This window comes from Grammomys surdaster, unplaced genomic scaffold, assembly GCF_004785775.1.
Source record: "Grammomys surdaster isolate TR1022 unplaced genomic scaffold, NIH_TR_1.0 143, whole genome shotgun sequence".
NCBI lineage: Eukaryota > Metazoa > Chordata > Mammalia > Rodentia > Muridae > Grammomys > Grammomys surdaster.
This window is the reverse complement of record NW_021604601.1, coordinates 9,089,046-9,101,468: the sequence shown is the minus strand read 5'-3', so window position 1 is coordinate 9,101,468 and position 12,423 is coordinate 9,089,046. Positions and strand designations below refer to the sequence as shown.

The 12,423-nt window shown below is 47.1% G+C and overlaps 1 protein-coding gene across 1 annotated transcript in view; it reads right to left on the bottom strand.

Annotated features, from left to right (window-relative positions):
* Positions 1-12,423, bottom strand: part of Snx9 (sorting nexin 9) — a 76,818-nt gene that overhangs the window by 30,480 nt on the left and 33,915 nt on the right. The window contains exons 2-4 of the mRNA XM_028764350.1: positions 10,175-10,261; positions 7,701-7,775; positions 6,062-6,187 (exon numbers count right to left, since the gene is read on the bottom strand). Coding sequence (XP_028620183.1) covers positions 6,062-6,187; positions 7,701-7,775; positions 10,175-10,261 — 288 coding nt within the window. The remainder of the gene's footprint in view (positions 1-6,061; positions 6,188-7,700; positions 7,776-10,174; positions 10,262-12,423) is intronic.

The window sequence follows — 12,423 nt, the reverse complement described above, 5'->3', positions numbered from 1 at the left end:
CACACACACACACACACACACACACACACACACACACACACACACACGCTCCCTCACTGGCTGTCTAATAGGAAGCTATTGCCTGTGTAGCATCCTGTTTAACAGAATGGTTATTTCAAGCCATCTACTGAAAGAACTTACAGCATTAGCCAAGTGTCTGAGGAAACTAGCCTTGTATTGGACTGTCACACCAGAAGGACCCGAGAATGAACTCCACTCAGGTAGCAGTGACAAGTATGCCCACTGCACACACATGTGTCTATAACCACAGGAGTCTTACTCATGACAGAGGCAGACACGTGGTGTCTGGTCAGCTAGTTTCTGAGAAGTACATCTCTAGGTGGTGTAAGTATCAGAACATGATTAAACATCCTAGGCTATAGTGGATAAATACATGATATGGTCTACGGCTTAGGGCCACAAGGAACAACACAAGATTAAATCAGATAGAGAGAGAATGATCTGATTACAAGATGCAGTGCACACAGCACGTGTGATGCCGCTGCTGGGGTGATGGCAGAGGGTTTTACAGTACACAAAGTAGAAGTAGACAAAAGCAACGGACTATGAAGAGTAGTGAACAAAAACCCAGCGAAACAGCCGTTCCCCATTATGGCCTCCCGTGCATAACTGAATGCACATTTTTACACGATGGGCAGGAAGCAGGTCAAGTAGGTGTGTTTGCACCAGTGTCACCACACGTCACACACGCACACAGGCTCGCACGAGCAATGTATTCTGTTGTGTATATCTGTCAGTGGTGCTATCACCAATGGGATGTCCAGTCTCACTATTACCATGTGTGGACACTCACACACACAGTCCCCCACTGACCCAAACATGAGCAATCGGTGTTCAACTGCGCAGACTGTGTGAAAAGGCCAGAACACTGGCCAACTCCGTGGATGTTGAACTGGTTTGTAACCACAGGGCCAACGATGTTTCACATGGGTACAGTGACTGAGAACTCAGCCCCTTCTGTTGACCTAGGCCCAGATCCCAGGGTTGCTACTGACAGCTCCTTGCATATGAGCAATTTGCCCTTCTTAGTTACTATGTCTTAAAAATGGGATCTGTAACAGTACCTTCCTCAGGGCGTTTGTTAAGTATGAACAGATAAGTGCACACAGTGCTGACGAAATAAGGATTCAGTCCAGTTGTCTGTACATGTGGGGTTCACCTGAAGAATCAGCACTTGATGGGTCAGAAAGCTGAAGGGTCTGACACCAGCCTGCTACTTACCAAGTTCTAGAGGCTGCCTGGCTCCACAGTGAGACCCTGTCCCAAAACAATGAAACCAGCAGTTCGCTAAGAGGTACACCTCCTCCTTCATGCAGGAGGGCACGGAGAGAATTCCCAACAGTTTAAATGCCAGGTCACACCACTGCAGACAGTTTTAAGTAAGGAGATGAAACTAGGCATTTAGGCTATTTCCTGCTAGCTGAGGGTCTGCTCCCTTCAGGTACCCTGAGAGGACAGGAAGAGGGCAGGGGTGCCTCCCTCACCTCATGGTGACACTCAGTGGCAACACCCAGTGCCCAGGCTTTGGTAGAAATGCCTTTTAGGCTCTAAATGCCAAGAGCGTAGTGTTTTCACAATCTAATCCTAGTAGAATACGCTGGGCTGCTAAGATGTGTTTTAAAGACCCTTTGGCCATCAGTTTCTTTGCTCTTAATCCAACAACCCCTTTGTCTTGAAACCACAGACTCAGCCATGTGGGAACTTGCTCTGTTTCTTAGCTGAGGCCTCTACTTCCCTAGCCTTTCCTTCCGCTTCCCTCCCCAGCCATGCCCACTGAGCAGCACTTCCTGCTTTCCCTTCCTGGTACCAGGATCTGCTTGATCTACAGTCACTCGGAGCCAAACCCTTCACTAGATCTCACTACACCAATCAGGTCTCAGTAAAAGTGTCAGCCGACAGCCTGCAGGTCCTATCTCCTGAGCAATCACATCTGCCTGACCAGACCTGGGAAGAGCTTCTTCATGTTACCGCATATGAAAAGCATACCTCTCAAGGTTGGCTGGTAAATGCTTATTTCTTCATGCAGTTATTCATGTCTCAAATTTACCTTATTTATGGAAGAAGAAGGAGAAGGAGAAGAAGAAGAAGGGGGTGACTGGCTGAGTCTTTCAGCACAACCAACCTGAGCCCAAATGTCCACCTTAAAATAAAAAGGTATTCAGTGAGCAGGGGACAATACACAGCAAAGCTTTTAATCAAAACCAGCAAATTCACTGCACAGTCAGATTCACCAAAAAAGCCTAGCATGCCACCTACTCACAAAGGACACTGGCAGAGACGCAACTGTGTGGTAGCATGTTGCATCTCCCCAAGCCTGTACCTGGACTCACAACTGAAGCACTGACACTAACTGCAAGCTGCACTGGCGTGGGGGCAAACACATGCATGCCAGAGCTAGCAAGGCAAGCACGCAGCCACGATTTCCAAATGTTAGAATTTTAAACCTTTCCTTTCAAAAGCACCGACTGTGGAAGAGTCCAACCAGGATGCTCCAAGCTGCCCTGTTACTTCAACACACACAGAGAGAGCCAAAGTGAGGGACAGACGAGGCCAGCCACTCTGGGGACTGAGAAGCAGAAGTCCACACTGTCTGGGGTGTGCTCTTGCTGGAATGTGATTGCTGACTCAATTCCTGGCAACTTTGGAGCCCAAGTCCTAGGTCCACACAGCTCAACGTGGAATGAACACTAGCAATGCTTCTGTGGTGTGAGGGTCAACTCTTGGGACATGAATGTCACCATTCTCATTTCATAGATGCAAACAAAAGGAAAATTTGGAAGTCAAGGCACAGAAAAGATAACCAGAAAAGACTAGTGAGACCCGGTCTACAGTCTCACCCAAGCTAAAAACTGATGATATGTACGGACTGTTCTAAAATCACCGGGCAGAAGGACAGTGATCCTGAGTTATGGGAAGGTGAGACCTACAAACGCCCCATTCCCTGCCAAGAGAGACCTGGCAGAGCCCAGGGCTCTGTGACTTGTGGAGGTGGAGCCTGGGCATGGGGGAGGGGAGTGAGAGAGTGAGTAAGCGCTGTACCCAGGAAGCTCTCAAGGTCTGCAGAGGGGCAGAAGGTCTAAAGTTGAGACCTAATAAAGTCACCTTTTGAGGAATCTCTACAAGTCAGAGAACAGATCACGAGAGGAAACTCAGAGCACAATCTTCCACAGCAGAAAGCCTCACAGTGCACAGTGCACTAGCAAGGGTTCATCCAGTAGCAGGGCAAAAGTTTCCCACGTGAAATACTTCTCTGTCACACTCAGAAAAGCTTAAAACTGAAGGGAAATGGGCACTTTAAAATAACTTCTCTTTATCACATGGTTCAAAATACTAATGAGAGTGCAAAATATTCAGCACTGCAGAGTAAAATCACAAAGTCTGGTTACAAGAAATGAAAAAGCAGGGAAATATGACCCATATCAAAGGCACAAATCAGTCAACTGAAGCTGACCCAATCAGAACAAGGGAGCAGTCACAGCTGATGGATGCAGAGGAGACAACATGAATGAGTTCCCAACAGGAGACAGTAAACACAGAGAAAACAGCACAGAGAAAACCCTCCAGGAGGGTTGAGTGCAGGGAGCCAGTGAAGCCACAGGCACCATGCAATCCATGAAGCACAAGTGGAGAAAGAAGAAAACCCATTAGCTACCATTTGAAGCAGCTATAAAACAACTTAGTTTGAAAACTAGCAATTAAAGAGAAATAATCATGTATTTATCCTGCACTCTAAAAACTGGATCAGGGCAGCTAGCTAGCTCTGGTGGATGGTATCAAGAGGACTGACTGCACAGAAGAAAGCCAGGCCAGCAAGCACAGCAAGAAAACCAGCAGTGATTGAGGCATGATAGCAACAAGACAAGCTGTCAGAACAGTGAGCAGTGTCCAGTTCATTTGCAGATGACTTCTGGACAGAAGGAGAGCGTACAATATAACAGAGGGAGAATACTGTCCAGCTAACCCCGGTATCAGTGGTGTGAACAGGTACTGACCAGGTACTGTATATTTTGATGTGCTGTAACATGAAACACTGAACTTCATCTACGATGCACGTCTGATCTGAGCCAATGCAGCCCCTACTTCTCATGGTCAAGCAGGGACTAAGGTGTAATGGCAACTACTGGCTACACAGTGATGAGTTCCCCGTTTATTTCACAGCATTTCTATGCTGTTGTATTTTGCTCCCTATAAACATCGTTGGGGCACCTAGACCAGTGAGAAGCTCCTGCATCTGATATTGAGTGTGTGTTCCTCAGGACAGGTGCCTGATGGGAGATCTGACTCATCTCTGAGTTCTAAGTGAGCAGACTTGTGTAGGGCACTGTCTCTCATACAGACACAAGAGCCACAACTTTAGGAGAGACATGAAAGAAGAATGGCTTTGGCCATCATGACTTTTCATACCTGTCTGAGCTGGGCCAGACCCCATAAGTGGACTATGACTGAGAATTAGTGAGAATCTCACTGAGGTGATTTTCTACTTGGCATTTTATCCAAACTAGCAAACAAAGGAAACACCAGAATATAAGATGTCCAGGAGTGGGCTCCAGCTCCCGTGGCCTACTCTTTCCATTCAGAACACTCAAAGGCCAGCACAGTCAATACCGATGACTAGTTTGCTAAGTCCACAGGAACGCTCCCTAGCCACAGGCTAACCACAGTTTATATTACAATCTAGGAGGAGAGGCTCCATGTACATTCAAGGCTCCACCTCTGTACACACATGGAGACACGCCCCGGTCTCCACTGCTCCTGCTGCCCTTCGGCCTCTCCTGGGGGCTGAGCAGACAGCTGCGGCCTGACAGACAGGTTCCTGCTAGGAGAGAAAGAAGCCATGGAGGGAGAGTACAGGACTAGGTAACTGGAAAGTTCCAGAGTAAGACTCAAAGATGAGTGGAAAGTTAGTGTTTCTTGCTCACAACAGGAAGGCTGTTTAGGGAAGGTGGGATGTTTTTTCTCTTCAACTCATCCACATGACTAAGACAGTATCAGACGTCTATTTCTCACTGAGTAAATATATAGCAGCTGTGTGCCTACTGGACTAGAAAGTTACGTAGGGACCAAGTAATATGTTGTCACTGCCCCTCCTGGGAGGGACATTTTGACTAGAATAATTGATGGAGATGTAACTGTTTCTCTCTAAAGGGCCAGGGGACACAAAGTCCTCTCATGTGAAAACCTAATCATTTCAACTCAAAACATGACTGAACCTTACATTTTCCTATTCTGTTATTTCCAGAGCTTAATCTCAAGTCTACAGATGGGTCTCTGGTAGAAACATAAAATACATAATATGGACATTCTCTCTCTTATTTTGTTTCATTTTTTGAGACAGAGTCTAACTATGTAGTCCAGGCTGGCCTGGACTCACAGAGATCCTGGGATTTAGGCATACACTACCAAGCCATGTTTAAAAATGTACACTGTTTAAAATACGAGCTCACACTAGGCCTACTTTGTTTACAAATGTACACTGTTTAAAATACGAGCTCACGCTAGGCCTACTTAGAGCCAACAGCACTGACAGAGTGTGAGTGCCCAGTGTCTGGCTGTGCCTCGTTTATATGTACTGTTTCTAGGGGCACTGGGGGGACACTTGCTGTAACAGGGGGACCCATGACAAAGTCTTGGTCTAGCCAAAGCAGAAACTGGCCTCCTCAGTGTCTGCTTCCTTCTCTCTTTCCAGGCCCTCATTTTGGAGAGTATTTAACCTTTTAGGGGTTGGTACCCATATCCTGATACTCTCAAAAGCAAAGCTCAACACCGCATCTTTCACTGTATTATTGGTTTTGCAAATAGTCTTTAGCAGATGTTTCAGGTGAGGTCTGTTAATACTCAGCAGGAGTGCCACACCCCCTCATGCCACACCCCTCATGCCACACCCCTCATGCCATACCCCTAGCCCCCCAACCACCGCACACACCCTTCACAGCTACTTTCAGGGAGGAACAACAGCGATGCTGTACCATTTGCCTCCCTCCCCCACCCCCAGCTCTGCTCTCAGGAAAGCCAGCCAGATCCAGCGGGAGGTGAGGCGTACCTGGTTACTGCTGTTGGCAGAGGATGAGTTGGCTTGAGCCGTGCTGGCTGACAGGGAATCTAGGAAAGCTTGGTCAGCCACCGAATTTCCACAAGAAAACGGATCTTTTCCATCATTCGGTAAAATCTGAGCATTGGAAAGAAGTGTCATCCTTTCACGATTCCATCTCAGTGAGAGCTTATGGGAGGTGACACACAAACCTCCCCGGAGAGGGACTATGCTCTCATGGCTGCAGGTCTCCCTCTAAGGACTGTTTGTGCTGCACTCTACAATTGTGGTAATTTTCATTTATATTTACACTGAACACCTAATTTTTTTCTTGAGAGTTTTTTCTTTGACTTATGTATAACTTAGATCTTGGTATTTTCCAGCAATCCTTCTCTTGCATATTTGGAGTTGAATTTCAGTATAGTCTGAGAAGTACTCTGTGATTGTGATTGGTCAATCTACCTACCTACAGACATGCGTGTGAACACACACACACACGCACACACATTCTGTGTGTGTGTGTGTGTGGTGTGTATTGGGTACTTGTGCTGGGAATCAAACCCAGGGCAAACAGTGTGGCACTGAGCTGCATACCTGGCCCTCTTCTTTTAAACTCATTGTGTGTTTTATAGTTCAGACCATGGCTTATCTTAGTTCACGGACATCCCTCATATCCTGTTGGTGAATGGTCCTGCTGGTTCAACCATGTTCTAATGTTAGCCTGCTGGGTCTGTCTGTTTCTAGTAAAGGGAACTCACAGTCTTGAAAGATAAACAAATCTAAGAGGCTGAAACTATACCTCTTTAGACGCAAACATTGTATAAATAGAATGAATACTGGTGTCGACCTAAATCCTTAAGGTTTCTCTTGGCCGTGACCATTTCAGGATCTCAGATGTGCAGTGCATAGAACCAGAGCAGGATCTGAGAAGCTCGGACTTTCCAACTGCTCAGGGGCCTATACTCTTGGCACTGTATGGACACAGCTATGGTATGTGTATGTGGACACTCACTTCTGGAAGGGGAAAAACCCCTAACTTCCCAGAGACTTTAAGACTCCTCACCCCTCACTTTTAACCGAGGCCAAGAGAACAGACTCCTCCCTGCTTTGCTGACAGGGCCCAGGGAAGCTTCCTGCCAGTGGTCTTCCAGAGGTAACTGAGTGTCTGTCATCCAAGAAGACTGTGCTCAGGCTTGAGACCTACAGCAGCCAGCAGGGGGTGCCAGGCAGCAGGTTCTGAAGACAGTTTGGCTGCTGAGTGGCTGTGTCACAGGCAGGGTGACCCGCGGGACTTTGGGGTGCTATCCTTTATCCATGTCTCATTAAAGACATTCTCGTGTCTATGAAAGTAGCAGAAGGAAGTGCACAGCCTGCTCCTTTAAAGAATCCACTGAAATTCTGCAGATTAATCCACCTCAGAGCTCTAGGCAGCAGCTCTCCTTGGAAGGAAGTTAACCTAAACATTTCTGTAGCTGAGGCCCACAGGTAATCTCTTTCCTTATTTCTACTTCAATGTGTTTTCCGTGTTTTAATTAGTACCTACTACACTCCCAATGAAATTTTACTTTTAAGACAGTTACTGTCTTCGCGGCAGCCTTTTAACTCGACAACCGATAGAGATGTGTAGGGAGGCTCAGTGGGTAGTGCTTACTTCCACGTAGTCCGTAGGAACAAGGCCCTGCTCGCCTTTGGTGTTCCTGCCCTCCAGCCATCCTCCACCAACATTCTGTAGAGAAGATGAAGACAGACAAACGGTGAGGTTAGGACCTGCTGCAGAAATTCTGCATTGAGAATTGTTACAAATGTGTAATTTTTACATGACAAACATGAAGCTCTTTATGACTACAGAGCGAATACTGTTCAAAATGTTACAGTTTTGCATCTTGTTTAGAACAGAAAATAATGCATTCTATCAAGACAAACTGAGCTCCAGGAAGGGACTAAATGCTTATTTCCTTCGTGCATGTATGTGTGTGGACACACGTGGTCAACCTCAGGCATTCTTCCCTGGGTACTGTCCGCCTTTTACAAAATGTATTTACTCATTTATTGTATGTATATGCATGTGTGTGCACACGAGTGCCATGGCCTGTGTATAGGTCAGGGGACAACTCAGGAGGTAGGTTCTCTCTCTCTCCACGTGAGTGCTGTGGTCATCAGCCAAGGCCATCCGGCTTGGTGGCATCGGTGCCTGCACCTTTATCCACTGAGCCATCTCATGGCCCCCTTTCTGCTGGACTCTCTCTCTCTAGTCTGGAGCTCAGCAGATGGGGCAGGCTGACTGGTCAGCGAGGCCTGGGGACCCACCTGGCTCCACCCACATCCACGATGGCCACCAAGAGGCTTTGTCATGCGCTTCTGGGATTGAACCCAGGTCCCTACGTTATAAGGCAAGTGCTTTACCAACGAAGCTATCTTCTCATTCTTGAGTATATTTCCTATAACAAGTTATCCCAGAGAATACAACTAGGAAGTGTGAAATAACTGCAGAGAAAAATACTAGGAAATATGAAATGACATAAAAAGGGTGGCTATGGAAAACGTGATCATGTGTAACAATTTGTTACAAGGTTGAGTGTAGTCAATACTGTGTCAGGACAATATTCTAGGGGATTTTCAACTTAAAAACATTAGCAATGAAGCTAATAGAATATTTGATACTATTAGGAAACGGCTGGACTGTGCTGTCATTCTGTCTGAAAACCAAACCTATTTCTACTTGTTAGAAATACACAGCTAGGGTCTGGAGAGCTGGCTCAGTGGTTGAAAGCATGCACTACTCTTATGGAATAACCGCATGAGTGGTCCTCGATCATGCTCCAGGGGAGCTGATGCTCTCTTATGACCACTGGCACGGAGACACAGCCCGGGTAGCCCATGTGAGCTTGAGCAGCCTGGTCAGGTGGAAATACTATGGATTTAGCATATAGGGCCAAAAAGTAATGCTGCAAGAATCTTACTTGCTTACTATCATAAGCAAAGGAGGGTCTTACAAGCAGCTGGTGAGAGGCAATCAGAGAGGCCCTGGTAATCAAGCAGTTTCCTGCCTCAGATACAGTCACTGTGCCATGATGGGATGGACATTCAAGAACACTGTGGACAAACCTCACAGACAGGGAGCCTAGGGCAAGAGACACAGCTGCTAGTGTGGAACCTAGAGGCTGTGATAGGAACTAGGGAGGACATGCCCAGGGAACACAGGTAGAGGAGCTGTGGGGTCTGTACTCAGTGGTGTTTTGGGGAGCAGCAGTGGCTGAAAGTTCTGCTCAGTTTGTAGCTACAGAGACTAATTCTCCCTTCCATCTGTTCTTCTCCCTTCTGAATAAAGTAGGAGTAATTGAGATAATTTTCCTCAGAACTTTATTTCAAACAGCTTTCATCTCATAATACTGCTGAAGACTTTAAGGATGATTACAATAAAGTTGCACATGAAGAGAAATAAACAGTGCGGTGACTACCACAGAGATAACAGATCACAGCCTGGGTTGACTTAACAATGGTATTGTTTACTTCTGAGCAACAAAGATCACAGAAGAAACTCAATGGGCTATAAATACTGTATTCTATAAAAAGAAATGTGCTAAATCTCCAACGGAAAGAGCCTGAACTCAAGCAGCACGCAAATGCTTATGGGAAGGGAAGGGCTGTGTGGCAGAGCTGCTCACGCCTGTATGTGTGCGCACACAAGTGTGCCGCCCTGCTGGGAGCTAAGCTAACACACACTGCTTTCTAGTATGCCTACTACAGGATCAGGCTTAGACCAGAGAGAGCAATCAGTAAACTAAGCTGTTTAGGAACGTCAGCGTGGTTGCTTATGTATTATACAGACAGCCCAGCAGGGTAGGGAGAAAACCCTGGGGCCTGATCCTAGAACCATGACAGGATGCTTACAAAGCATCATGACAGGCAAGTTACAAATGTTAGAAAAATCCAGCAAAACAGAGGCGCAACAAATTCAGTCACGCACTGAGCCATATGCAGGGACTGAACTCTTGGTGCGCACGTAACAGCTTCTTGTGGCATCAGCATCTCATAAGCAACAGCTGAAACACTGACGCAAGCTGATGAACTCAGGAAGAGGAAGGTGCCGCATTAAAGTCCATCCACAGAGCTGTGAACGCTTACCGGGTTTGTAATGGTGATGATTTCTCCTTCATTAACTGTCAGCTCATTGTTTCCAGGTTCAGCAGCAAAGTCATACATGACCCGAGCCTGCAAGGTGTGGGCAGGAAAAGAGGAAGTTACAAATGTAAGTCTAACACAGATCTAAACAACTTAGCTTGCCTGTGAGGACAACTGTGTGAACCTGACAGTGCCTGTGGCTGACCAGGATAAAAGGAGACAGCTCAAGACGCCTATCTCCTTCGGACCCCAATGGCCACCACCCCTGCACATTCTGCATTTAGAGAGGTTGGCCCTGAAATACAGTCCCAAACACACCTGCTTCACTAAGAAGAAAAAGGCCCTGCCCTTCGTGTGGTCAGAAGCGGATGCAGGCATTGGTAACAGGTCCACTCAGGAATGGAGGCATTGCACACAGGCACACTATGCTAGCTTAACACATGACAAACTCTTGTGATCACTCTTCAGCCCAGGAGCCAGCCCTGGGATGACTTCTGAGCCCCTCACAGTAGACACTGACACTCGGCTACACTTTCCACTGGACCAAGAGCTACACGGAGCTGAGGATACTGTCCAGGTCACCCAAACGGCTGTTATTTTCCAACTTTCAAAGTGGATAACCTACTTGTCTAGCATGTGGCTAGGACGCAGGACAGTGCAGTGCACACCCAGCACGGACCAACCTGAGCTCACCACTGTTTGTTCCGAGCTGCTTCAATCCCTACTATTTTAACAGAGCTGGAAGGCTCACAAGCAGGGATACGAGACAGGGACCCCACTATCTCGAAGTACAAAAAAGATAATATAAACTATTGGTGCACAAGCCATAAGCCAGGTATTTAAAGCTGTTACAGAATCTAACTGGTGCTTCCTAACGTTCAGTGGAAAATTGTTTCAACTCTTCCCCCACATTTGAAATTTTTCCTAAAAAATACTGGAAAGAAACACATGGCAGTGTAGTCTGTCAGTCAAGAAATGCCATCCGCTGTCCCCTGGGAGCAAGGAAGGGGCTGAGAGACAGGCAAAGGGACAAACACTGCCAGTCTACACAGACCAGGACAAAGGACAAAGAAACCACGTGGAGGTACTGTCCTCACACAGCTGCACAGTAGATAGAATTCTGCTTGTCATGGTGTGGGACAGTTTTTGGAAGCATGTCACATCAACCTCAGTCCTCTGTGACGAGGGCAGGAGGAGATAAATGTGAGGGCACCCTGCGGAAGGAAGCGAGCTTCCTCTGGAGCAGAGCCCAGTGTGCTGGCCCACCTCCAGGCGGGAGAGCAACCTGCTGCTTTGTTGCTGCTCCTTAAGATGCCTGCTGCATTTTTCAGTTCAGCTAAATCCAGTTGGTCCCCAGATACAGAATCCAGAAGCCCCTGTTTCCTAGGTATAATTCTGTGAACAGGAACGTGAGACAGTGACACACAAAGTGATGGTGGGAACACCTTCACACTCTAGAGATTGGTTAACTGTCACACGGGATGGTTAGTGTGTGTGTGCCCCTCAAAGCTCACGTTCAACCGTCATCCCCAGGTCAAGTGTTGGGAGCAGGAACCTACTGCTAGCTCTCAGAGTGGACTGCCACAAAACAGGCTTCTCAGAGAGGGCTCCTTCTCTCCAGCTCTTCTGCCACATGAGAACCCAGTGTCCTCCCCTCCACCTGATGCACAGAAGCAGGGCTAACAGAGTCTTGATCTTTGACTTCCCTGCGTCCACAATGCTGGTGAAATAAATCCCATTCTTTGTAAATTGCCTGCCCTCCGGCATTCCATTACAGCAGCACAAATGAACTAAGACACTCACAGGAAAACTGACAGGCAGCGTGGACATGTTTAAAACACGTTTTAAAAACTAGAGATGTTTCTTAGAAAACAGAATGGAGAGTAATTTATGAGAACAAAAGGATTTCAACAGCACATTTTCAAATAAGCATGAACTGTCAGAAAAAAAAGCACTGGCCATTAAGCTTGGAGGATAAGCTGTGTGTAAGGAGGGAACCCGCAGCCCTGAAGACCCTGGGCTGGCAAGCCACCCACTAAGCTCTCTTCCCTCTGCTAGTACTTGGCTTCTGCCTGTTTCTACATCTTCTCTGCTTGTCACCCTGCCCTCCTCTTAGTCATCAATAACAAGATCTAAAAAGATACCCACGGCCTCACCTCCAGTGTCCACTGTCTCCTTCCTATACCCACGGCCTCAGCTCCAGTGTCCACTGTCTCCTTCCTATACCCACGGCCTCAGCTCCAGTGTCCACT